The sequence below is a fragment of the Sturnus vulgaris genome, chromosome 2 (assembly GCF_052056855.1).
Source record: "Sturnus vulgaris isolate bStuVul1 chromosome 2, bStuVul1.hap1, whole genome shotgun sequence".
NCBI lineage: Eukaryota > Metazoa > Chordata > Aves > Passeriformes > Sturnidae > Sturnus > Sturnus vulgaris.
This window is the reverse complement of record NC_142244.1, coordinates 29,731,301-29,757,928: the sequence shown is the minus strand read 5'-3', so window position 1 is coordinate 29,757,928 and position 26,628 is coordinate 29,731,301. Positions and strand designations below refer to the sequence as shown.

Here is a 26,628-nt window from a genome sequence, read left to right as displayed (position 1 = left end):
TACAGTGGTATTTTTGGTTTTTGGTTTTTTTACAGTGGTCTTTTGCTTTTTTACATATTTCTTTTGGGTCTTGTTATGTCTTTCATAGCTGGAATCTCCTTGAAGTAAACACCAGATAAAGACGTGCACTGGATAATATCATGAACCCAGAAAGGTAGCTATGAATGCTTTTAATGCTCATTCTTCCAGCTTAATTAGTTGTGTTTATGCCCCATGATTATGCAATAATATGCAAAAATTCATCATGCTTCTTTGTTTCATATTTACATGATAATGAATACAGTTGCTAAAATATTAATGAAGTACATCTATATTTCATGTTACCTAAGATTTATAGTCAAGATTTATACTGCAACTAACTAAAGGGGTTGTTTAGGCTAAATCACAGAATCACTGAGCCTGGAAGTGACCTTTGGAGATATCTCGTCCAATCCCCTGCTCAAGCAGGGTCAGCTGGAGCAGGTCACCCAGTACCATATTCAGATGGGTTTTGAATGTCTTCCCTGGTGGAGAATGCACAACCTCTCTGTGCAATCTATTCCAGTGTTTGACCACCACTTAATATTCACATCTATGGGCATGAAGGGAAGTCCACAGAGCTACAGGCCCATCAGCCTCACCTCCATCCCTGAGAAGGGATGCTTCAAGGCAACTAATCCTGGAAAACGTTTGCACACATAAAGAATATGAAGATGACTTGGAGTGATCAGCATGAATTTATTATTTCCCTCTTGAATGGTATGGGCTAGGACAGAAACACAATGTGTTAAGATCTTTTTTCCATATTTCAAATAATTTGGAAATCAATAAATTAAGTGGTGTTTCAACAGAATCTTGCAAATAATGTATGGAATGGAATGGAATGGAATGGAATGGAATGGAATGGAATGGAATGGAATGGAATGGTTAGACAGTCTAATCAGCTTTAAAACATTACATGGCTACCAAGTAAGTAAAGTGACAACACCTTGTCCATTTTTAGGAAACAAACAACCAGGAAATAAGCCTACAGATAATTAAAAAGCAACACCTTTATTTTTACTTGTCCCTTGAGAAGAAAACAAGAGAATGGAGCCTGTAAAGAGATGTGAGCAAGATGAAATGTAGGTTCTCAAAGGGAAATGTAAGCTAAAATGTGATGTTCTCTCTCCTGCTGTTTGTCTCAGTAAAAGGGGATTTTGGAAACCCCTGAAACTCGGCAACTGCAGTTTGCTAAACTGTAGTCAAATGTGTAATTCTTCATTGTCAGAAAATAAGTGAGGTGAACTTTTTGCTCTTAAATCTTGTCTGGTAGGAAAGGAGTCTCAAGGGTAGGTGACAAATGCGAGGTACTTCATTTCTTTGGCAATGATGAATCGCTGCTCAGGGTGAGCTAACATATTCACAGTCTCTGCCTTGTCTTGGAGAATTCCTCTCTGCTGAAGCAATTTCTTATGGCAAAGCTGGGAGAGGCCAGGGTATGGAGAGAGCCTTCTTGGTGTGCAGAAACAGAGACCTGAAGAAGACAGAACTTGGAGATTACTCGGTCTAGATTCTTCTAGATCCAAGGAAAAGTCTCTCTCCCTCTCCAGAACTACTGTTTCGTCATACAGCCCACCTGCTCCCTCAGGGCAGCCAGCTTATTTTGCCAGCTCCTAAAAGTGGCAGCTCTCAGTGGCTCAAATGTGTTACTCAGAATGGTGTGAGGAGCTACCAGTTTGCAGAAAAGCAAAGGTGATTGGGCTGCCCCTCTTGCAGCCCAAGCTCGCATTGACTGCTGTGGGGGTCACAGGGGCTGGTAACTGCTTTGGAGAGGGAAGGCTTCCAGGATGCTCTAGGAGAGGAAGAGACATTAATTCAGGATCACATTAAAATTTCAGTGTGTTCCTCCTAGAAGTTTTCTCCTGGCAAGGCATATAAGCAGAGCAGGTGATGGAAATGGAAAAAAAATGCTGCTTTTTCTTTTCTTTTCTTTTCTTTTTTCTTTTTTTTTTTTTTTTTTTGAGAGACATTGAGAATTCAAAGTAAAAAAAAATCAAATAAAATCAATTGTGTTTTTCCCCTGTAACTTCTGGAGTGCAGAGCTACTTCCGTTAATATTCTGTAGCTAAATGCTGCCACTTCTTCCCCAGCAGCAGCTTTCTTGAAGAATATTAATATTTCAGAATTTGTAAGTTCCCCTTACTAACTGTAATCACAGGAATACAAAATCCTGCCCTGTTTTTTGCCCCAAAATGCTGTGCAATGTTGCCACACAGTGTTTCACAAATACCACTGCTTTCACCATGATGAAGCTGTGATCTCTTCTATCCCCAATGTAACACAGCTCAGAAAAATTACTGAACAAATATTTGTTACACATTTAGAGGGCTGTGTATGAAAATGGCTAGAGGTACAATTTACAAAGGAAGCGTATAAAACAGTTGCAAAATGGCTTTTCTTGGTTCTAAATACCTTGTTCTTTCTCCCTCCCCAAGTGTGGGAACTAGAACCCCTTTTTCAACAACTAAGGGGGAACAGCAGCAGTGAGGAAACCCAGTCCCTCTCACCCCGTTTATTCGGATCGATCCTGAGGCTGGTTCTGCAGAGAAGGGCGATTGGTTAAACACCGACTGGGCTGAGCAAACAGGTTGAAAATTCCCTTGGACTTTATCACTCCCAGCACTGTCAGCCTGCCTCCAGCCCAGGTCACTCGATCAGTGAGCAGGCTTTGCTTGGCAGGCTGCTTTGACCAGATACTTGCTCGGGGTTTGTGTCTGCTCCAAGAAGAGGATAACAACGAGGAGGATGGCAGGCCTGCAGGTAAGAGGTCGGGTGCCTGCAACCCACCAGTGCTGGCTGTAGACACCCTTTCTCTGCTCACACTAATTTTTGGGATCTGTTTGATTTAATTGTGCCCCTCTTTTGTGTGTCAAGGTGTGTTTTTAAAGCTTTCTTGGGATGACGTATTTTGCTGTGTTTCATCTATAAATAAGCATTTCTCTCCCTCTTCAGCTCCTTTGGAAATCATTCTTGGTCAGGACCTCTTCATGGTGGGAGTTGTCCTTTCCCCACCCTTGGCATGCACCCCTCCTCCTGTCCTGGCACGGGGTGTTTTCCCCTCAGCCTATGAAATCTAGCTGGCAACATCTGCCCAGATGTTGCAACCCTGGCCATCATCTTCCCTACCAGCCCTGGGGAGCTGCTCCATTCAGGGCTGTTTCTTAGTTCCCCTTGAAGGGCACCCTGGAACACTAGGCTGTGGCCATGCCCTCCTCTCCAAGCCCCAGCAGAGCAGCTGGCAGGAGCTTTCCCTGCACCATTTGCCAGAGCTTTGGGAGAAGGGTATGATAGGGTGGGTTTGTAGCTCAAGCATAGGAACTTGAGACTTGCAACCTTGAATCTCATCATCACCTCACCACTGTCATGGGGGCGCCAGCTGCCTCAGGGCCATTGGGGCGCCTGAACTGCTGCAGGAGGCAGGAGTGGCAATGCTTCAGCCCAGGACATGGTGAGTCTCAAGAGCTTATGCAGAATCCTCATATTTCTCCCTGGACTTTTAGGATGTCATTGTTACTAAGCCTGTCCCTAAGTCTTGGAGATACATGTGTGTGCTCCTTCACCACCTTCTGTAATACTCATTATTTTACACAGTGCTCTTATAGGTCTCACTCCTCTCTGAGGAGTGCTGTCTCCTCAAACAGTAAGATTTCACTGTGCTTCTTCCCTGCCTGTTCATGACACATCCCACCTCTCACTATCCTCTTTCAGCAGCCAGGCAGCCTTGCCCCTGTACCGTTCCAGATGAGGGTCATGGCTGTGACTGCATCTTCCATGTCCATCTTTAACTCGCTCCTAGCAGCCCCTAACGCCTTGTAGGACATTGTGGCTGTGGCTGCAGGCTGAGTGTGGGTCTGCCCAGAGTTGCTCATGGGAACATGCTGCTCTGCCAGCAGCTCTTCTCCGAGACATCACATATGTCCCTACTCTGTCATCACCTCACTTGCTCAACCTTTTCTTAGCATCTCTCCTCCAAAACTGTTGGTTTACCACTCCTCTCCACTCCCTTGGCATCCATCCCTCTCTTCTGTTGTCCACAGAGTGTCATGTTCCAGTCTAGAGCTGAGCAGCTCCTTTCAGGAAAGGTCTGGCCCTGGACTATCTCCAGCACTTTTGGAGCAGAGGGATGTCGAAATGTCAGGGGAGGTGGCAGCTGCTTCTGGGGATATTGGCCTTGCAGCCCCAGGGCACAGCTCTGGTTTTTGTGCTTTGTCTTCAGCCTGCAAGGAGGCTATGGACTCCCACACAGAGGGTGAGAGACCTGTTCTGCTCGTTGCCCCAAATGCTCATGTCAGTGTTTCTGCATTTGAGTTAAACACTCCAGTGCTGACTGATCTGAGCTGATAAAAAGTGCATGCTTCTTGTCAAGAGAGGAATGTTGTTTACCTGTATCCTGCAGCAGGAGCTGATAGAGAAATATATTATGCAGTGTTTGAAGAAGAGTCTTAATTATTTTGCAGATTATGTGTTCAGACTTCTAATACATTTTTCCCTTGCCCGCTGTCTAATCTGGAGAACAAAGGGTTATGGTTTATAGGTCAGAGCATGACACCCATTGTGAGCACTCTGCTTTACATCCCAGTTATTCCAATCAATGGGCTTTGCTTAATTTTTTATGCTGTGCTGGGCTTTTATCTCTCTCATTTTATCGAAAAACTACAAAACAAAAACCAAAGTGGAGTCAGATTAATTCCTAAGGTCCTGTTGGCATAAAAATCTACAGGATCTTGAACAAAATAACAACATTAGTTAAAAGCAGGACTGAAAACAAGCAGCCACGGAGACTATTTTGTGTAACAGAGAAACCAGCTGCTCAACTACAATAGTGCCCATCAACCTACCCAACCTTCAGTATCTGTAACTTACCTAGGAACTGTAGAGGCCATGTAGAGACCTAGGGGGAGATGCTCTTGGACTCAAATCATGGTGCCACTTCACTGAGAAGGGTTGGGTTCCATTTTCACAGATTTTTCAGTCCAGGAAGAATGCTCTGCCGCTGAGCAGGCAGAAAGAGGTCATTTCCCTTGGCTTGGAGACACCTTGTGCAACACAAAGTGAGAAGGAGGTGGGAGGTGGTAGGTGGGCTCAGAGGATTGGAAGGGAGAAAGGCCATGATGAGCTCGGCCCTTTCAGCACTGCTCCTACAAAACCTGTATCAGCAGGGTCCCTGCATGGTGCACCAGAGCTCTGGAGCATGATGATTCCAAGGCATGAACGGAGCACATGTGGCACAGCTTTTTGGGAGCTCCTATGATGTTTGACACCAACCCTCTATGGGCATGTAGAAAAGAGAAGCCTCTCTGAGGTATGCATCAGGGAAAGAGAAAATGAAAGAGGGAATAAGAAAAGCCACATCCAATCTCCAGGCAAAAGTCTTGGAGCCACACTCAGGTGATAAATCACCAGTAAGGCATCTCCCCTCCAGTGGCTGCAATCCTTCCAATGTCTTCTTTCCAGCCCTCGATGCAGTTACCTGAGAATTCTTTTTTTTTTTTTTTTTTTTTGGCTAGAAAGAATTTATTTGACCAAACAATGATGCAGCAGCTTCTGCCACCACTCTTGAGGCAGCACGGCAGTGCCACCCTTTGCATTCCCTGGTGCAGCTGGGGAAGGCAGCAGCTCTGCATCCAGCCTAGTGGGAACGTGCCTCCTGCATTGCTGTCCTCGGGCAAGGTGTGGTGCAGCACCAGCGCGGGCTCAGAGCAGTTGCTGCCACAAGACGCTTGCTGCTGAGTTGCTTTTCTTTCTTTCCTCTGGCCCAGCCAGCAGAAGCAATGGGACTGGTCGTCAGCTTTTTAGTCTGAAGGACAAGAGATGGATTTGTCATAGCCAAATCTCTGTGCCTCCTTTTCCCGTCACCCCAGCAGTGTCGCACGGGGCTGCTGGGGAGCACATGTTGCTTGCCAGGTACACAAACCCTCCAGAAAACCACTGACTGTCCCCTCCCAGCATTCAGCATAGCCTTTCGAATCTTGCTGGCTATGCTTCCAGAAAATGAATTTGTTCCCTCTTCCCCCTTTCCTCCCCTTTCCACCAGGGCTACCCCGAAGGCAAATACTCGAACCACCTCTATGTTACCGGTAAAGGAGGATGCAGTGTGGAAGTCTCAGTTAATTCTGGAACTGCTGCAGTCCCACGAGATATTGCTGCATTTCTGGTTTTAAAGACGGGGGGGGGAGGAGAATGCTCCAATACCATACATTTACAAAGGCTGCTTAAGTGACCTACTCCTTTGCATATCAATATGCTTCTTGCAGAACCCAGCGGAGTGTAGCTCCTAGTCATGTATATTCATTTGTAAGACGAGAGAAATATCCTCCCTGAACCAATGGAAACCAGGTTGTTTTCAGGTTCAGGTTGAGCAGGGCTTCCAGCCAGCCTCCGCCCCCTGGGAATGGTCTTCTCTTACAGGTAGCTGAAAGGAGCCTTAGGAAAATGCATGATTTCTCAGGAGGTTTCAGGCTAGCTGTCTGAGTGTCTGCTACATTTGGAAAATTATAAGGGGGCTGCAAATTGCCCAAGATTGAGCACACCTGGGGGAATAATCCAGGCGCTGTAATACTACATATAAAATAAACCAGGTATAGGGACTTTGTCAGTCCACTTTAATCTCAGACCTGTGCCTCCTGGAGGGTCATACCACACTGACGATGGTCCCTGCACCTTACGGGGCTGCTCAGTGATGGTCACAGCCAGGATGTGTGACAGGCAAGCCTAAGGGCTCCTGAGTTTTGCCATCCTGGCACTGTTGTCTGAAGGCTGATGAGCAGCCCCACTACTCTTGCAGTTGTTAGAGGGCTGCATTAATATTTAACTCCCTCCCCAGGCCACGGGGCTGAACCCCTGGTCCCTGCCAAAAAACACCTCTGCTTTCATGCAGAGCTCATCAGTTTTGTGGCTTCCTGGTCTGTTATAACAGGTCTGTTATTCCTGCTTCCCTTATGTGTCTCATGCTTGCTGCAGGGATTTTCCCAGTTCTGCAAAGCTGGGATCTGCAGCCACTCTATTCCGTGGCTTTTAGCCATGCTCAGCTGTAGGCAGGGCAGATGTGGAAGAACGTGAAGGTCTGTTCCATCCGTGGGTCTCTTGGAAATTCACTGCTCTAGAGACCTGACAATCACCCAGTAATGGATTAATTCTTGCTTACTACTATGGTGGACAGTTCATGCCCAACAGGACAACACTTATTTAGGGCAGATCAGTGACACAGTTTAACTTGGCTCTGTTTCCTTTCCTCCCTCATCCCATCTACATCCTGGCCTTTTATGTGAGCATGGGGATTTATCACAAGGCATGTCAACCAAATGATTCCCAGTTTCATTCCCTAAGAATCTGAGGGCTCACTGAACAAATTTGCAAAGCAGTCTGCAGATTTTGAAACACCCATGATTGAAGCAAAGCCAGATTGAACACGAATGGTGCTAGCACATATCCATAACGTTGGTGCACAGTTCTTCTATCCATCACCCTGTTGTCCTTGAGTCTGACAGTAAATGTGATATTTGGGTTTTCTCCAGTGGCTTGATGGAGCAGAATGTAGTCAAAATAGATATGCAGACTTAGGAGATCAATTACTGTGCTTCCCAGCCTACCACATGGTTAACTAATGAAGCAAATCTAGGAGCTGTGAAAATGGTCTGTGGCAACATGCAAGCAGATCACTTGAGAAAATCTTAATGCATACAAAGAGCCTGGACAAACGCATGGGAAAGCAATGGGTGGGTTGTTTGGAGAGGTTTAGATTGTGTTTTCAAAACAGTGATGTGCTGTGTGGTTTATTTTACAGTACATGTCGGGATTTGGAAATGAGCATATTTCTGAGGATCCACGCTGTCCGGGAGCTTTACCAGAAGGACAGGTACTGAGGTTTTTTTAAGTGCGTTATCAAAATGCACTTGAGTGAATATCTAATCCCTTGGCTTCTTTTCATCTTAACATGTTTCCTTTCCCTCTGCCACCATGAAAATCTCCAGGACCCTTCTTTATACAAGACTGGAGTAATAAGATGTTGGAGGAAGTCAGAGCTAAAGATTTCCATTCATACTTCCTGTTTTTAAGTTATTTGTAAGCTTCAAAATTTCCCCTTGAGTGTTAAGACTTGCCTAAATTACCTCTGCTCAGCTACATGTTTTTTTTCCTAAAGGAGTCTGCAATACAAGTGGCTCAGCCACACTGAGAAGGAAGCCACCAGCTCTGGATTAAACCAGAGAAGAAGTTTCAAGATTGGCAGAGAGAGATATGCTCATGGAGGAGAGGCAGGTTTCACAACTTCTGTAGGAATGGGGTTCAATGAAGCTGACATATGAGTCTTTGGCAGGGGAAAAGCTTTTTTGTAGGGAGGGGACATGAATGCCTGTAGTAATAAACTGACAGATCCATTTTTAAAAGTAACTTCCGAGCATGTTGAATGAAAATAAATTATGTGGGGTCGTTCTGTTTTAAGGAAAGGAATCGCAACCCATGAGGTGCTACCCTCCCAGTACCCAGAGGCGAGAATGAAACACTGAAGAATTAAACCTCTCTCACCTCCTTTTGTGCTGCCAGAGTGTGCTCCTCTACACCAGCACATACTCTGATGCTGCCTGTGGCTTCCCTTGGATCTCCTGTAATCCTTTGGACTTAGATGGCAGCACATCTCCTCTGAAGACATGCTTAGAGGGTTGGGGTTGTTCAGCCTCAGAAGATAAGAGAAGGCTCCAGGAAGACTTTATAGCACCTTCCAGTACCTGAATGAGGCTACAAGGGATCTGCAGGGAGACTTTTCACAATGGCATGTAGTAGATAGGACAAGGGAGAATGACTTTAAGCCAAAAGAAGGCAGGTTTAGATTAGATATTAAGAAGAAATTATTTACTATGAGAATGGCGCAACACTGGCACAGATTGCCCAGAGAAGCTGTGGATAGCCCATCCCTGGAAATATTCTAGGTCAGGTTGGATGGGGTTTTAAACAACCTAGTCACGTGGGAAGTGGCCCTGTCCTTGGCAGGGAGTTTGGAACTAGATGATCTTTAGGATACCTTCCAATCCAAACCATTCTAGGATTCTATGACTTGGTTCTTAGCCAATTACATCCCTTGGTGCTCTTCTTCCTCATCTATGCAAAGAGGCCAGTAAAATAAAGGTCAAACGGAGACTTTTTCAACTTTTGCTTTTCCTGAGTTTTCTGGATTTCCACATGTTGTGTGCCAGTGAGGACACTAACAACACAGAGACACATTAAATGCAAATGTTCCCTAGGTGTGCATAGCAGCCCACGGTGTGCTCACAAGACAAACTGCTGTGCTGATTCAGGCTGGTAGTTTGGCCGATGCAGTGTCTTGTTACTGAGGCTGGCTAGAAAAAATGTAAGAGAGAGGCACCTTAAAACTGGAAGATCAATAGTGATGGCTGCTGGTCTAAAAAGACAATGAGATGTGGTGTATGTGCTCTTTGAGGATTTCCACAGCAGCACCACTTTCCAGAGCAGACTCCTCCAGCTCGTGGCTTGAGGTGCTCTCATCTGAACAGAGTGTGGATTCTGTACCAAAAGAGTTAATAGAAAAATCTGAAAACAAGTTAGACAAAAAAGATCTTCAGTCCCAGGAGTGGATCCTTTCTCCAATGCAGTATTTGTAAGACTGACATCTGCAATAGCGCTGGCTAAGATAAAAATTCCAAGGGTTATTGATCCCCCTGCTTCACTGCACACCCATCCTGACAAGATGGAGCCGGAGGGCTGGAAGCTACACACACTCAGAGAGCTTTAGCTCTCTCCTCTGCCCACCCCTCAAGGCAGGGTTTGATTCTGTGTGGATGGCTGGTGTGCTTAGCAGCAGGATACAGGATACTATAGCAGACCTTGCAGGAGGGAGAAGGGATAGCAAATGGTATATGACTGTCCCACTGGGGTGTTTTCTGCAGTTCTTGGATGTCTTTGCTTCTTGCTGATCTCAAAAAAATAGATGATGGCCTACTTAGATCAAAATGGTTCCTTTCTGTTCTCTGAAAAGGAGGGATCTGTCCTGCAGTTATGAACTCATAAGGGTTGCTAAAACCTGTGCTAGTTGTAACCACGGCTCTGCAAAGGGGGAAGTGCCCACTTTGTACTCCAAAGAAGGGCTCTCACTGTGCAGAAACCCTGCAGGAAAGCAAAGGCTCCTTCACAGGTCACTGATGCTTTTGGGCAGCAAGCAGCACTGTCAGGAGGAAGCAGTACGATGCCAAAACACCTGCTCTGGGCACTGGTTCCAAAGGCAGAGGGCAGGAGGAGAAGGGGGAATTCAGTGCATTCAGCTTCTGTAAGTCTTTATTAGCCTTCTGGAAAACCAGCCAGACATGGTGCTCTGGGGTAACCCCTCTGAACACTTGGCCTGAGAAAAGTTTGTGCTCAATACCCATCTGCTTTTCAGTCTGTATTCACTGGGAATTATTTCCTTTTCCCTGATGCTCCTGTTTCTGACCCTGTGCAGCACTGCCCCTTGCAGCTTATTCTATGGCTGCCCCAGTGGCTGTGCTGACTCATTAGGGCACTTTTGTGGGATGTGGGAGTGGTGTTTGGGGTCTGGCTGGTGCCTCAGAGGAGCAAGAACACACAAATACTGGAGCTGAAGCACAGTCTCAAGAGAGCACAGTACCCTACAGCATCAGGGTGCTGGGTGCTCAGGTCAGTGCTCTGCTGGAGGCTTCAGAGACAAGTTCCATACCACTGACTCTCACTCCTTATTTTTCCTTCTCCTCCCATCCAGAATAACCCTCAAGTCTGCCCATATGGCCTGTATGCGGAACAGCTCTCAGGCTCTGCTTTCACCTGTCCCCGGCCCACCAACAAGCGAAGGTACCATGACCCCTGGCAGTGGGTGGGGGATGTGGCACTTGGGATGAGCACTGGGGAGCAGTGGAGAGGCTGCCTCAGTGCCACCAGTACTTTCTGCAAGCCTAGAAGGGTATAAAACCTCTGCTGTGCACTGGGAGAGAGACAAAGACAGAAGACCACAGGATAGGAAAAGAAAAGGCTTTGGTGGGGCAAGTGGGTTAAGAAAATGTTGAGAAAGGAGTGATTGGGGAGGGAAGTAAAGTGGTTTTCTGAGCAAGATGAGAAAAGGGGGGGATGTTCACAGGGACCACATAGTCCTGAATGGGTTATGTGTGCCGTGTGAAACAATCTTGGGGTATCAGCCCTGATGCTTCTATGGAAAGACCACTCCTGCCACTGGCACTGGTAAGCATGTGATGATGGACAGTGTCAAAGTCAACCCTCTGAGAACCTAAGCCTCTTTTCCCCAGTAGGTGTGTCTGCACACTGGTTGGAGCCAGTGAGGTGCTAGCTCAGTCTGTTCCCGTTCTGGGGCTGCCCAGTGCCTCAGAAAAGTGCCAGCATGGTCTTTAACACCTCAGCAGTGCTGGGAACAGCTTGTTCCAGCCAGCAGCAAGCTTTCCAGAGCTCTGTCACAGTTGTCATGTTCCAGCCATAACCAGATTGCAGAAGATGGGTTTCTGTTTTTGCTTCTCTCACTGTGGCTCTTCTGTTCCTTTTGCTGCTTGTTTAAATTAAATGCATCATCTGAGATGCCTCTGCTCTCCAGGCTGGTGCCAGCTCTCAGTGTGCATGGGAAAGGGATGAATCATTGTTTGCTGCACGAAGTGTTCTTGATGGAATTTTTCCAGCTCTCAAGGGAGAGCTCCCTCCTCCCCTCTCCCACTTGTCCAAACTGCAACCACCAGTGTTAACATATCAAGAGCATTGGCTGCCCTGCCTAGCTCTGGCTTTTCTGATCCACTCTGCTCTCTCACCTGACTGAAAGCCCAGCTTCGGGTTTGGCTGCACCATACAGGATGTGTGGATGCCAGAGTGGCAGTGCTGGCAGGACCCACAGCCACAGCAGGCAGCAAGGAAGGAGAGCGACGGTCCCAGTCAGTGACGGAGGTTATAGGGGACCTCCTACAGCAGCAGGAAGCATCACATAAACTCTGGGCTTTGCTGTATGGGCATGGCAAATGAAGCATAGGATGCTACTTTTTGTAATCTGTCCAAATTCAGATACAGGCTGTCTCCAGAGAGCTCCTCTGTTCTTTCCATGGCACACTGCTTGTCCCTGTCTTGTCTGCACTGCTTTATAGCTATGTTTAAACAAGCTTCTTTTTCTAACTGTGAGACTGTTGTATTTCAGCAACAGAAAAAGCTGAGTCTTTTTTTTATATATGCATATATGTGAATGTAGACATAAGTAATTACATGTAAATACACATATAGGCATTTACCTATATAAAGCAGCACGTTTGTATTTAGAACCTATAATAAAAGCCATCTCTCTGGAAACCTCCAGCTGTGAGCTGTTGTTTGCTATGTAATTTTAATATTAATATTATTAATTCGATATTTAATAAACCTTTTGTTCCAGTTGCCACCCATGTAAATGTTATTCTAGGATCTCAATCAGCCAGCAGCTATCCAGAGGGTTAAACCTCTTCCCCAGGCTTATCCAGGTGTTTTCCTTCTTTGTAGCTGGCTGTATCGAATCCTACCTTCAGTCTGCCACAAACCCTTCAAACCTCTCGAGGAGGGCCACTTGACGCATGACTGGGATGAAATTGAGCCTGACCCCAACCAGGTAACCATGCTGGAAGGAGCCCTGGTCCTGCCAGGAGGACAGTCAAATGTCAAACTAATTAGAAGTGCCAAGGCACTGAGTTGCAAGAGGTCTGAGGGAAACCATGGGTTCCTGGGGGTCTGACCAATTCAGAAGAAGATCTTGTCTGCCACCTGTTCATTGTTCCTCACCATGGTGACCCAAGGAAGAACAGCCCTCAATGCTTGCTGCTTCTCATCTTGACAGATCCTTGTGCTGCTTCTCAGCAGCCTACAGTGCCACAGGGTTAGATCTGCACTACCTGGCATCTCCCTTGGGGGCTCCTGTTGGCCAAATTTTAATCTGCTCTCTCTTCTCCTTCAGTGCCCCCCATCAAATTCTCATGCCCCAGTTCAGCTGGCAGAGCAGCCGTATGTCTCTGCCATCTATCCTCTCCTTCCCTGCACTTTTGGAGAGGCTACTGGCTGCTAACCCATTTCTCTGCAGCTCTCATGGGAAATCTTGCTTCATTCTGGAGAGTCACACAGAGAGATGGCATTTGTCTTTCTCTGTTATGGCCTTACCATTTTCTTTAATTATGATTTCTTCCCTACCAGCCCCAGAACATTTGGTTTTGCTAATCTGTTGCCATTCTTCTCTCAACATCATCTCGTGGTCGTTGGTTTTCATTTCTCTCAGGTTTTGCCCTTTGATGCATCATGATGAGCTAACTTCCAGCCTTCTGGCAGCCTCACCATTTGTCTAAATAATTTCTCAGATCTGTTGGAATATGTTTTCCAGACATTGACCAAGGAGCAGTGACAGGCTTATATTTTCATGCCTTTGGTGCTCTTTCCCAAAGGAAGCTCCACTGACTTCTGTTATCACCTCATCCATCCTTGATGCCCTTTTGCACCCTACATCTACCTTTATTTATGATTACAATAATTCCAAGATGCCCAGCTCTCAAGCATTTGAAACCATTTATGTGCAGTACCTTTTTAGTCTAAGGAAACAGCATCAAAGCTCCTGCCCACTCCCTCTCTTGCCACTTTCAGGGGCAACCACCAAACCCAGAAGAGTTATTTCCTGGCAGTAAGTGGGAGCCACCTTCCTGCTTTCCTTCTTTTATCCTCTCTGAAGCAGAGCCAGATCAAGGTTCAGTTTGTTGAGGAATACCTACTCTTCCCTGTGATGCTTTGTGTTTCACCCAGATACTTAAGGGTCTTCAGCAATCCTCATCCATCTAAAAAGATGGCCATATGGAGCCACCTTGAGCAATTTTTCCCATTGAAGTCAATGGGGAAAATGACACTAAAATTACCCAAGGACAATGTCAGAATTATAAAAGATACAGATGACAGAACTGAAAAGGAGTCAAAAGTGATGGAAAAATATGGGGTGGCACCTGAGCAAGAAATGCTGAAACAGAAGAAAACTCTCCAGACCGGAACAGAGATGGCAAAGGAAAGTTATGACTGAGAGGCAGGGAGAAAACAAACACCAATAACAAATGTCAGAGTAAAAAACCAAAATAACCAAACAAAAACCCAAACAAACAAACAGAAAAGCCCCAGACAAACATAAACTGTGAAACTTCTCATGAGAGGATGCAGGTGGATTCAAATCCAACAAATATTTTGGACTCCTCTGTCACCTTCTGCCTTAGGACCTCAATAAGCTTTACAAGAAGTAATTAGTGCTACTCGTGGCTCCTGGTCATGCAGGCAGAGCTATTTCTGCTTTGGATGTGGGGAAAATGAGGTGGAGCAAAAAAGAATGTCATGTTTGGGTCACAGGAGGACTAAATCATTCAGCATGGAGCACAGGACCATAACAATTTGACTGTGGAAAACTGGCTTATCTGAATTTCTTTGCTCTCAAAAGTGTTGTTATTAATAGAGACAGATTTTAAATAGGATCTTTTTAACCTTGGCATTACACAAGCCTGCCAATTACTTTACAAAATTGTGCTTAAAATTTTTAAAAGCCCCCCAAATAAAAATTTTTAAAAATTAAAACAAAACAAAACAAAAAAAAACAACCAAACAAAAAACACCAAAAAAACCCCTTATAAACCAGACGATAAACCAGATGATCAAGGCAATGAGGAAAGAGGGGAAAGAGAGAGCTATGTCAGCAAGGGGAAGGATGGGGTCTACTTTTTGAATTACCATTTCAGTGTTCTGATCACTGGCACCTCTTTCTTGTTTTTTTTTGTTTGCTGCAATCTAGCTGCGATGGAAACCTTTCGAGATTCCAAAAGCCCCCCAGAATAAGATGGACTTTGTGAGTGTAAGTTGGGGAACCAGGGCATCTGGGCATCCTCTATCTCTGTTTCCCCTCGGGGGGTGGCGGGGCACACAAGATGCTCAGAATTGGGGTAATATTGGCAGTTTTGAAAACACTGGGCTTGCAGAACACCTATAGGATTGCAGATTTCAAGCAACTGGCACTGGGCTTGATTTTCTTCATTGACTTTCAAGTAACTCTTAAAGAAAAAAATAGCCCAAACTCTCAGTTTTCCCCAGACCCTTGGCTGGAAAACACTAGCTTGCATGGATTTTAAGAAACCCTAATTATATTAAAGAGAATCCAACTCATTTGACAAATGGACACATAGAGTAAAGGCTGGTAGCCGTGTGGGAAGTGAGAGAGGAGATGAGACCCAGCAAGAGGGTGGGGTGAGGGGAGGAAAGAGGGCTATCCCTGCTCCCCTGCCTTCTGCTCACTCCTGGTGCTTTGGGTTTGCATGTAGGGACTGCACACCTTGTGTGGCGCCGGTGAGCCCAGAGGACGCAATGGCATTGCCATCCATATTTTTGTCTGCAACACCTCCATGATCAACAGGTCAGTGCCTGCTGTGCTGGTGGCTCAGACTGCTGCAGGCTGTCTGCCTGCCATCAACCTGAGTCCAGCTCCCAGCATCTCTGTATGTCCTGTGTTCCTGTGTGCACAGACAAACGTTCTCCATGTCCACAGCAGGTTGTGCTTTGTGGTCAAATACCAGAGGAGTGGGTGAGGAACCACCAAGAGAAGTAGGGAACTGGACATGGAAGTGCAGCAAGAGAAGATATGCTGGATTTAGATCCTCTAGCTGCTCCTCAGAATTCAACACACATGCAGCAGGCATTGCTGCTTCCTGCAGTGGCTCAGGAGGAAAATCAGCCCCACTCCTCAGCTTACAGTAGCTGATGTGCCCATGAGTACAAAGGCAGGGACCCGGCAGAGGTCAGAGAGCGTCATATTTCCAGGCTGGGCCGTTTACTTAAGAGTTGGGCTTGATGATCCTTGTGGGTCCCTTCCAACTCAGAATATTCTGTGAATTTGTGAAACTTTGCCATGTTAGTCTCCCAGCTCAAAACTCCCCAGCAGTGGCTGTGGTGTGCAGAAATGCACGGGACTTATAACACCTTAACCTTACTGTTTCCCTTTTTCTTTAGATGCCTTTATAATTCGGATGGCGACTTCCTGATTGGTGAGTTGATGCTTTTAGCTTCTTTTTTCCTCCAGGTAGTTCTACCTGGGGTACCACCTGCCTGCCTCTTTCTTCTTCCAGAGCCTGGGGCTCTACAGCCAAGATTTGGAGGAGAGGGTTGGCTTCACCCCCATTGCCATGCAGATTTGGTGGTCTGGCACCAGCTTGGCTGTTGGGCAAGTTGCACTACTCTTGTGCCACACTGCAACTCTTTGAGCAGTGACCCAGCTTCCTTGCCATGGTGCTCAGGGATCATTTCCCAGTGCTCCCCAGACTGGTATTAGACATGCCACAGGCAGAGGTTTTCTGGAAATTATAAACCTTAGGATTTCTTAACAGCTTATAGTTAGATGCCTTTGCTGCTTTAGCCCAAGATTATTTGGCACAGCAGCTTAGCTCCCGTGCTGTGCCAGCCTCAGGCAACCAGACTGCCACAGTGCATGTGGAGGTTGACACATAAAGTCCACACATGATGAAAAATATTCTGAGTGGTATTAGAAGTCAGATATTTGCTTGTATCTTTCTTGAGTAAGGAACAGGAGAGCCTTCAAGAAACTAACAGGAACATTTGTCCCATTAAGTAGCTATTAAATTGTTCTCACTCACCTCCCTCACTACCGTGAAGTAAAAGTACCAGGGCAGGTTTTGTAAATCTGATCGTTTTTCAAGTCAAAATGTGAGCTCTCCTGTGCCAGGACAGTCATGGAAAACAATGCAGATGTTAGCAGAGTATTGCTTGTACTCTCAGGAAGTAGTTATTCCCAGACATCTCATACTGCCACAGTCATGACAAAGATGGATAAATGCACTGTTTCATATGAAGATTGTGAGACAGAGGTATGAACCCAAATGTATCAAATCTCATTTATTTGGACTGTGGTGCAAACCTTACACCAAGGGGCCATGAAGTTTTGGCTCATACAAGTACCTTTTGTGATGTGGGGACGATGGGGCTGGTCAGGAAGCTTCACTCCACTGCAGGTGTCTCAGCTGCAAGAGTCTGCATGGGAGCCCAGACTCCCTGTGTAGCTGTCAGAAAGGGCCCATTGCTCTTTCTTGGAGCCTAGGTGCTCTGACAGGGACAGAGAAGGTGGCAATCACCACACTACTTCAGCTCCTCTGCCTGCATTTCTTTTCCACAGTGCCCCAGCAAGGAAAACTGCTCATCACAACTGAGTTTGGGAAGATGCTAGTGGAGCCCAATGAAATCTGTGTCATTCAGGTAAGGACTGAATGCATCTTGTCTGTGGTTCAGAGACAGATGTTGGAGCAAGCAAACTCCTGCACTCAGCTGCTCATGGTTTGTCAGCAAAGTCCTAGGAAGATCCTAGTATCTTTCTTTATTTTCTAGCAAGGAATGCGTTTCAGTGTGGAGGTGTTTGGAGAGACCAGAGGCTACATCCTGGAGGTGTATGGGGCACACTTCGAGCTGCCTGACCTGGGACCCATTGGTAATGATCTCCTGTTAGACCTACAGTGAATTTCATAGGGACAAGCATGAATTGCAAGCCCAAATCCATCACATCCTCCCATGCACATACTCCTTGACAAAAATGCTTTCCATTCCAGCACTGTTATTCCCCAGAAGAGCAAGCATCTGCCCAAAAAATGTGACAGACCAGTTGTGAAGAGATTCCCCTGGCACTCCCCACCCTCTTTTCTACTTTTTCTTTTCAGTTCTGGTTGGCGTGAACCTGTTCCTACCAAAAGAAACCCGAAAGGCCATCACCACTGATACCTCATACTTACAGATACGGCATAAACTGGAGTGATAGGAGAGAATTTTCCCGGTAAAAGGAAGGGCAGATTTCAGAGGCAACTGAAAATGAGACATTCTCGAAGGCCCATTTTAGATTTAATCAAGTGGATTTCCCACGCCCCCTACTCCTGTTAACAGAGGAACCTTGGATCTCTAGAGTGCTTTAGTGTCAGAAACTGCATCCTCTGGAGAATTGGAAACCAATAAAATGAGCAGCACAAGTCTTGGATCAGCAACACATTCACATCTCTGTATGATGTTGCCGGGGAGCATCTGCTTTCACTGAGTGCAGGTCTAACTCTCATAAATCATAGTGCCTCCTGCTCTGTGCAGAGTCACAGATCATGAAGGCCCAGGCTCTTGCTGCCATGACAAAGATATTGCAAAGAGACACAGCATCTGAAGGCCTGCTGCCCACATTGCAATTTCCCAGTCAGCTTTCTGACAGTGCTCAGCTGAGATTATGTCACCTTATTATCTCTTGAGTACTTGCCTCCAAATTTATCTTGCTGAGCAAAATACCTCCTGGGTACTGCTACTTAGATTGTCTCGGGGAAGGGAAGTGAAACTCCTCTTGTTACAGCTAAAATAACTATAAAATCAGTGCAAACAGTTCTCCACTTTCAGACTGGTGTTTTGGGGTTGGTAATTTTGTTTTAGGTTTGGGATTTTTTTTCCCCACTAGATATTTTTAGATATTTTTAGCTCTCAGTGCGATCTAAAGGACTGAACATGCTTCAAGCAAATTAACTTGTATTATCAATCAGTAACAAGCTTGGTGTGGCACATCTGCATTCAGGGGCATCTGTATCTCATGGCCATGATGAAAGTGAAGCTGGTCCTTCTTTCAGTGGAGAACCAACCCAATCTGCAGCTGTTCAATGGAACCCCTCTTAAACATCTCCTCTGTATAACATGCTGCACATCATTTTCCACATGGGGCCTACAGCGATTTTTCAACAGCTTGCCTTTTAGCCAGCTGCAGCTTTCTGCCACTCCTCACTTATCATACCCTGTGCCTGCTCCACTTGATTATTTATATGGTTGCCCAGTCTGTTTTTAATAAGTTTTCTCATTAGCTAGTTTTTCAGACGCAGTTAGACTTTATTTGGGATTTTGATTTGGTGTTTTTTTTCTCCACAAAGCAGGACTCTATTACAAGGCTTACTTTCTTTGAAAAGAAAAGAGTGCACCTTTTTAGGAGGTGGTAATTATAAAAGCTTCTCTTCTCACCATCTACCCGTCTTCCCCTCAGAGACCACAATCTTTTGTATTTCAGTCTTATTTTATTTTAACTTCACTTTTCACTTGAAAAAAAGTGACAGCTGGAGAAAAGCAGAGACTGTTAAACCTTAGCAGCGGGTAGTAATGTCTGCATTTTTATCCAAGAAATTCAAAAGCACTTTGTAACAATAATACTAATGAGGAGAAGAATGCTCCAGCAACTATATCGTGCTTTGCACTTTGAAAATGCACTCTTCACATTAAGCAACCCCTCAGTATGCCCCAAGTTTGTAAGTATTTTATTGCTCTCTTTGTTAGCATTCAGAAATGTATTTGGCCCCCTTGTGACAGGCTTCATAATGTCTGCATGGCTAAGCATCCTGTCAGCAGGATGTCCCGGAACAGAGAGCAATTAATTCTCCATTTTTCACTTAATTCCTGGTTGTTACATGCCTTTAATTGAGGATGACGTACTAATCTCATTCAGAAGGCAACTAGAGGAGACCTGTCTTAGTCACAAAGGGAGCATGGACCTGAATGCTTGGATGAATTACAATTACCTGCTCATAGAAGCACAAGAAGTACATGATTATTTCAGGTCTCGTGGTGGGCCAAGAAGCAATTGGGTCATGCGTAATACAGAAGGGCACCCACAAGGCCAGGAAATTGCACCAGCCTCTCACTGCACTAGCTGATTGCCCAAGGAGCTTTGTCATCTCTCCTTCTTTCCCAGGAGCCAACGGCCTGGCCAACCCTCGTGACTTCTTGGTGCCTGTGGCGTGGTATGAGGACCGCCAAGTGCCAGGGGGCTACACAATGATCAGCAAGTACCAGGGCAAGCTGTTTGCAGCCCAGCAGGTGAGGATCCCTGGGAGAACAGGTAACACTGAAGCGCAGTGACTGCCAGTGTATGGCTGGGATTTGCAGCTCAGTAGCATGGATGTCATCTCACAAAGTCCTGCTCAGTTATGTGGAGCAGAACTGAGCCCTTGTCTTCTTGGATCATTCATTTTCCTAGGTGAGGATCCTCAGTCTGGGAAAAAAGTGTTTGTGAAGACCTGGTTTTCCAAAAACTCAACAGTGGTCTTTGCCTCCACATTTTTATAGTGACAATGTAGAAATGAGGAGCTGGTGCTACTGTGAAAATCCTGTTTCCTTACCAGAGAGCTGGTGTTGCAGCTGGCCTTGTCCAAACACTGCCTGAGCATTCAAAAGCTCTTAGAGACCAAACCCCAGAGGGAAGGCTGAGGCTCACCAAGCAGAAATGCTGAGGAAAACCTCATCCTCAAAACACTGGGCTGTGTTTAAAGAGCTGCCAGTGTACCCCTAACCAGTACTAAACCCACTTTTCACTTGGAAAAGGGCAGCATCCTGCACATGTTCAGCATGTTTGAAGGTATGTGGTAATCCTCTGTCTCTTTGCTTTGCTAGGATTACTCCCCCTACAATGTTGTAGCTTGGCATGGAAACTACACGCCATACAAATACCACCTGGAAAAATTCATGGTCATTAATGCTGTTGCTTTTGACCACGCGGTAAGTTCTGGAACAGGGCAAAGCAAAGCAAAATGTTGTGGCTGCTATACTATCCAAACCCACCCTGAGCTCCAGGGGCTCTGTGCCTTCTAAAAAATATGTTGTGCTCTAAGACACAGTGTAAAATCTTTTGTGCTGCTTTCCCTGGGTCCAAACCAAGATTTCATAGGAGAAGATGTCTTCCTTTGTGGTACAAAGACATAACTGGAGGTTGATCAGCTTCTTAAACAGCTTTGAGCAGCATAGCATAGAATTTCTGTGCCGTGGAGGAGGAATGAATACTGATGCCAACATACACTCAACTCAGCAAAAACACTGTTGCTTCAAATTCTTGCCATGATTTATTCCTTGCTATTGGACAGACTCCTTCCTCTGGTTCTCTGAGTCCAGCACTGAATTTCATTTTGAAGAGCTGTTAGCTTTCATTGTAATAATTTCTAGATGTTATGGAAAATAACTAAAGCCAAAACTAATGTGAGCAAACTCATCTAAAAAGGAAACCAGTCCAGTGGGAGAGGTGCCCACAGCAATGCAAGTGTGTGTGCAAGGAGACTGGAGCATTTCTAGTGAGAAAACCAACATAAAGTATTGTTTAAAACCCCAGAAAAATTTGGCAGGAGAAGGATGGGTTTAGGATCAAAGCCCAGAAAAATAATTTTACTGGACTAGAGATTTCAACAAGCCACAATTTCTCTGCAATTTCTCCTCCAGTTGTAAACTAACAGGGCCATGAGGCTAAATACCTCTAGCAGGATGCTCCTGTCCTCTGTAACTGGCTAAGGAAAAGGTGTGGTTTTGTGGTAGGAGTGTTGGAGACTGCTCCTGGAATTGCAGTACCTCATCTTGCAGTGTTGTCCACCTTCCTCATCTGTGCTGCCAGCTACAAGTGCCAGGATGGGGAAGGATCGTCAAAGCTGCTCAAAGGAAGAACCATCCAGACCCATTTCTTGTCTCCACTGTACAGCATGGAATTGTAATGCTGAGTGCTGTCCCCCAGGGTCCCAAATCTCATCCACACTATCAGGTGCAGGTGACAAAAGTGTTTAAGCAAGGAACAGGGTGTATCAGTCAGGTTTACCACCTGGGTGACCTGAGCAAACCGCTCCGAGCCCTGCTCTGAATCATGTTTTTTTACTTTGCTTTTTTCCAGGATCCTTCCATCTTCACTGTCCTGACAGCCAAGACGACCCGTGCTGGAGTGGCACTTGCTGACTTTGTCATATTTCCCCCACGATGGGGGGTGGCTAACAACACCTTCCGTCCACCTTACTACCACCGTACGTCTGCACTTTCTTGGTTGTGCTTGAGTCCATGATTGCAGAAAAGAAACAATTCTCTGTTTATTTGAGAGCATGCGCAAGGAAGCAGCAGTCTGGCTTGTTGTCCTTGGCTCAGTCAGTCAGCTTCTTGGAGTCAGTCTGTTCTCACTAGAAAATGGACAAATCCAAAGATGTCCCTATTTAAAGCATCTCTCATGAAAACTCTGAGGTGATGGGCTCATTGCTTCTTCATAGATGGATATATCTGTACTCCAGGGGCTCCCACAGAGCCTGGGTGCATATTGTACTTGGCATTGTACGAATGAGTCAGATATGGTCCTGTCACCCAGCCATGAATTACTTAATACCTCATTAGAGTACATAGATAAAGAACAGGAGAAAGGGAAATATATTACAAGCGGTGAGAAGCACAAAGGGGTGTAGAGCTGGCACTTGTATTATGAGATCAGGTATACAGCAAAGAAGGGAATTGGCTCTCCTCAGCCCTTCTTCACCACCTGGAAGTACTGCTCGCATTTAAGAAACCAGTGATGAGGAACTGGCTTCTCAGGCAGGGAGTTGGTTAGTATTTTTGGGATTTGGTTGCCATCCACAGAGCTGGTCTCTTTTTGGCAGTTTTTTGGCTTCGTCTTGGCAGAGCATGGCAATGTATTGCATTGAATGGATGCTAGAAATCCAGTTCCTGATATGGGACTGCCCTTTCAGGGAGAGGATGAGACACCCTGCTCTGTGGGATTGAGGGGGAAAGCTCAGCCATCCTGCACCTCTTATGTCAACAGCTAAGAGGCTCCATCTCAGAAGTGATCAAGTGACCATGCTGTGGTCACTTTGAAGTGCTGAGAGGCTTTCTGCACACTTACTAACCACAGTTTAACAGCCAGTTTCTTCTGCTACGTAGATTATTTCCAAGCACCTTGGAGGCCAGTAGAATTAGTGACACTTGTAAGCATAGCAGGCAGCTCTGCAGTCATCTGAGTAAATCCCATAGGCAAAGTCCTGCCCCGTCATTCTGCTTTCACATGCAATAATGAGGGTGACATGAAAACACGTCTCCTGACTGGCTGGGATAGTGCCAAGACACTTTTTCTAGACCCTAAGAGGTGAGACATCCTGCTGGTTAACTGTGATGAAGCTGCTGCGCATCAGCAGAGCTGTGCTAATTTTACACGGATGCATTGTGAGCCATAACAAGTATGAAGTTGTTCAACCTTGCTTTGTCTGTGCTAAAAGACAGAAAGAACACTCCTTCTCTTGTCCACATTGTGATGATCTAAGAGTACACATGAGGACAGATGTGGCTGCCATAGCTAATCACTTGACCACAGCACCTCAGCCATAATCTTGAGCACTAAATTCATGATGAGCAGGTTGGTTGCTTGCTCTACCCCAGCATGGAGGGGAAGAGCTTGAGTGAGTAATGCAGACATTGTGATAGTCACTATCAAGACACTGCACACAGTAATTCCTTCTGAAATTAGTGCCATGATGAGAATCTTGTTGCATTAAGAGAGGTAAAGCAAGACTGAGAAACTCTGGGGTAGAAGCACTGTATTAATTTCAACAAGTTCACTTCTGCTGAATTCCTTTCTCCCCAAGTATTTCACAAGAGGCTTATTTTGCTTGCCAGAAATCCTTTGTTGCCTCTGCTCCTCAGGTGCAGTGGAAAGCCTGCGTTCAGAGAATTCCGATGCACTCAAGAGTTATGGTTCTCATATTTCATTAACTTTGCCCCAAGTATAGCAATGGTGTTTCAAAAAGATTCCTCTTAGACACCATAACAATTTCACATACAAAGGGGGATGCGCAGCTTGTAAATACTGACTTCTCCTGGCTACATTTACATCCTTAGAGGCTGTGAGTTACTCCTAAGTACTTTTTAACTTAGACTGAAAATCTCTGATACAGTTTTTATACCATGGGCATATATTAATTCTGTCTGAGAGACTGCTTATGTGATTCTCATGATGGTGGGTCCTTAATATCTACTGGCTACTAAGAGATTTTAACTTCCCAACATCCTGCTTGTAGACAACACTATTTAACTAATAGGGAAGGGAGGCACATGTAAGTTATTTGGGTTCGCATATGAAATTTGCAAGCAAAAAAGAGACTGGACTTTGTTCATCTCCCAAGTTCCAGGCTGGTTTCCTACTTACCTTCCCAATCTTCCTAAGAGATATTAAAACTTCTGTTGCCAACAAACTGGCTATCCAGCTCTCAAGGTCTGTACTGAAGTTTAACTGTGCCAAGTGCAGTACATGCGTGGGTTCAATGAAAAGCTTGTAACTATCTAGTCTTGCATGAGACACTGACAACTTGGAATGAAAATTAATGAATGTTTGCAAACATATATAGGTCAACCCTGCTTTGAGCTAAATTAGTTTCGCTGTTAAACATTTCAGACCCTGGACTGTACTTAACAAAGACTGAACTAGTGGTTAAAAAGGGCTGTATATAAAATAGCTACAGAAGCATGTCCTGGTTTTGCAAAAACTAACTTCTGAGTAGGAAGTTGCCATATTGTTTAGTCACATCAAACGTAGAAAAGCTCAAAGCTTGGATGACAGCTGCTAAAGTACTTTCCTTACAGGGAGCATAACTTAGTAAGTACTGAAATAGATATAATTTTCCTTGCCTGAGTTAATGGTATGTTACTCTAGCGGTTTCAGAGGGTCTACTGAAAGTATTCTTCCTCAGGGAAGAACAGAATTTGGCTCCTTGTCTTTGGGCATACAGTGGCTGTAGATAAATAGCAGATAATGCATGAATTAAAAGCATAAGATAATGAAGTGCCTGACTGCACTAGAGGTAGTAGACGAGTATAAAGTAATTTCCTGCATATAACCTGGGACAGCAGAGCAAACTCTCTTATAAGGTATATTGTGTCTGTAACACAGGGATGATTATACAGAACTTCCTTTCCAATGGTTCACAATCCCTAATCCAAGTTTTTAAAATCAGGTTACACCACGCAGTCCTATGCAGGTGCATTACTAATACAGCTCATGATGGCAGGAAAAGAAAGCATACGTTACTTAGAATGTTTTTAGGGATTGATGGAACTACCTTCATTAAGATGATTTCTAATGAATGTCCTTCATTAGGGAGCTCTGTTTCTGAATACAGGTAATAAAATCCTGTACAATTTTACAAGCATTGCCTGTAGGATCCCTGATATCCCCTAGCATGATACCCTGTCTAAAAACTTCCACTCCACCCTCTGCTTGGCCCAACTTAGCTCATGGGTTTCAAGGAGCTCACAGCCTGTCTGTGATCCCTCTCAACCACCCTTCTTTGCAATCTCTTCTCTTTGCTTCCTGCAGGGAACTGTATGAGCGAGTTCATGGGGCTTATCAAAGGCCACTATGAAGCAAAGGAGGAAGGTTTCCAGCCGGGAGGTGGCAGCTTGCACAGCATGATGACCCCTCATGGGCCAGATGCTGACTGCTTCGAGAAGGCAAGCAAAGTCAAGCTAGAGCCGGAGCGGGTTGCAGATGGAACCATGGTAAGGAGCCAAGGGAGCTCATAAGAGTTGGAGTACAGCATGGCATAGTGCCCACTTTTAAACTAAAGCCTAGTACTGTCACCTCTTGCTGGCAAGTTGGAAAAGCACTCGGACACAACTGTTGCAGCATTCAGCTCCCTCACCAATGTGCACTGCTCAACTCCCAGGAACTCCCCTGGAGACATCCAATGCCAGGCAGCTTTGATCATCTGCCCACATAAACTGCTGCCTGAGCAGGAAGCTGAGAATTTCATTTTTGTCTTAGCCTATGGGTAAAGAAGCAAACACCTAAAATCTTAATGATGATCATCAACAGACCTTGAACTACAGCTTTTGGAAGAAAGCTTTTTGGCTTTCCTGAGCATGCAGGGAATCAAAAGTCACTCCTGAGACCTGACTAATTTCAGCCTGCATTGCCAGATCTGAAGAGCATTCTCCCTGAGTTGGTCAGGCTGAAGACAGAACCTGGAAACACTGAACCATGTATACAAATCCTGTTTGTGGTAGAGCAGACACCTTGCCTGGATTTAAATTCTTCCTCTTTTACCCTAACCTTCCTTTGCTCTTCCCAACAGGCCTTCATGTTTGAATCATCCCTCAGCCTTGCCGTCACCAAATGGGGCCTCCAGACCTCAAATTGCCTAGATAAAACCTACTACAAGTGCTGGGAACCTCTAAAAAGTCATTTCAACCCTAAATGCAAGTAAAAGGGAAGTACCTGCTGCATGCAACATGAGTGAAGGCAGGGAAATCCAGCAACCTACATGTGATGGCACAGCCAGCTCGGGCAGTGCAGAATGCTCCAGCACAGAATGGCACTTCCACCAGCCACTGAGCCATGAAAACCATCATCCCTAAGAAACGTGGGAAATGCAGTAAAGCCCATCATTATTCTTAACTTTCAATTAAATTAAATCCTGGTGACATGTTGAAACTGAAGTACTTGCATGGTTCTCAAGCTGGTATGAAAGCTGCACCTTGTGTGGACACAAGGTGATAGCTAGCTCCCATTCACAGGGCCTCCTGAAAATACAACCCAGTGTATCTTTCCCAGGGAGAAGCTAGGGACCGAGCATTGTATGCTGTCTGTATGGGAAGAGCTTTATAAACAGTGCTGAAGGCTCTACCAGGCCTAAGCCCACTATCCGAGCAAGCTACTTCAACCTGCTCATCCATGGGGGGCTGCTGAGGAAAGACTTGGTCGTCAGAAAAGTAGACCACAAATGAAAAAAGTCTAGAGAATCCAAAGCACTTCACTGCTAAGCGAGGGAGTTTCTATTG

At 45.4% G+C, this 26,628-nt stretch overlaps 1 protein-coding gene and 1 long non-coding RNA gene across 4 annotated transcripts; one reads left to right on the top strand and one right to left on the bottom strand.

Annotated features, from left to right (window-relative positions):
* LOC148224693 (uncharacterized) lies at nucleotides 1-15,087 on the bottom strand. Its single transcript, XR_015801234.1, has 2 exons — nucleotides 4,885-15,087; nucleotides 1-1,495 (listed from the first exon to the last, which is right to left on the bottom strand). It is a non-coding gene; the product is annotated as an uncharacterized LOC148224693 (long non-coding RNA).
* Nucleotides 2,662-26,281, top strand: HGD (homogentisate 1,2-dioxygenase). 3 transcript variants are annotated; one of them, XM_088159024.1, is made up of 15 exons: nucleotides 2,662-2,781; nucleotides 4,059-4,270; nucleotides 7,805-7,876; nucleotides 10,745-10,833; nucleotides 12,502-12,607; nucleotides 14,801-14,860; nucleotides 15,324-15,415; nucleotides 16,009-16,043; nucleotides 17,186-17,265; nucleotides 17,395-17,494; nucleotides 19,760-19,884; nucleotides 20,458-20,562; nucleotides 21,713-21,839; nucleotides 25,166-25,347; nucleotides 25,923-26,281. In XM_088159024.1, exons 2-15 carry the CDS (start codon nucleotides 4,145-4,147, stop codon nucleotides 26,052-26,054), a joined length of 1,431 nt encoding a protein of 476 aa, XP_088015150.1. In that variant the 5' UTR covers nucleotides 2,662-2,781; nucleotides 4,059-4,144; the 3' UTR covers nucleotides 26,055-26,281. The 3 variants fall into 3 exon arrangements, with proteins under 3 accessions (XP_088015150.1, XP_088015149.1, XP_014744373.1); XM_088159023.1 differs by having other exon boundaries at nucleotides 2,662-3,469; XM_014888887.2 differs by lacking the exon at nucleotides 4,059-4,270.
* Nucleotides 26,282-26,628: the final 347 nt, after the last annotated feature.

What these genes read in the sequence shown, in the direction of transcription:
- HGD (XM_088159024.1), top strand. Translation starts at nt 4,145, where the DNA reads ATGTCGAAATGTCAGGGGAGGTGGCAGCTGCTTCTGGGGATATTGGCC. An exon ending in CGGCCCACCAACAAGCGAAG is followed by an intron (nt 10,834 to 12,501) that starts GTACCATGACCC and finishes CCTTCTTTGTAG; the next exon opens with CTGGCTGTATCGAATCCTAC. An exon ending in GGATGGCGACTTCCTGATTG is followed by an intron (nt 16,044 to 17,185) that starts GTGAGTTGATGC and finishes TCTTTTCCACAG; the next exon opens with TGCCCCAGCAAGGAAAACTG.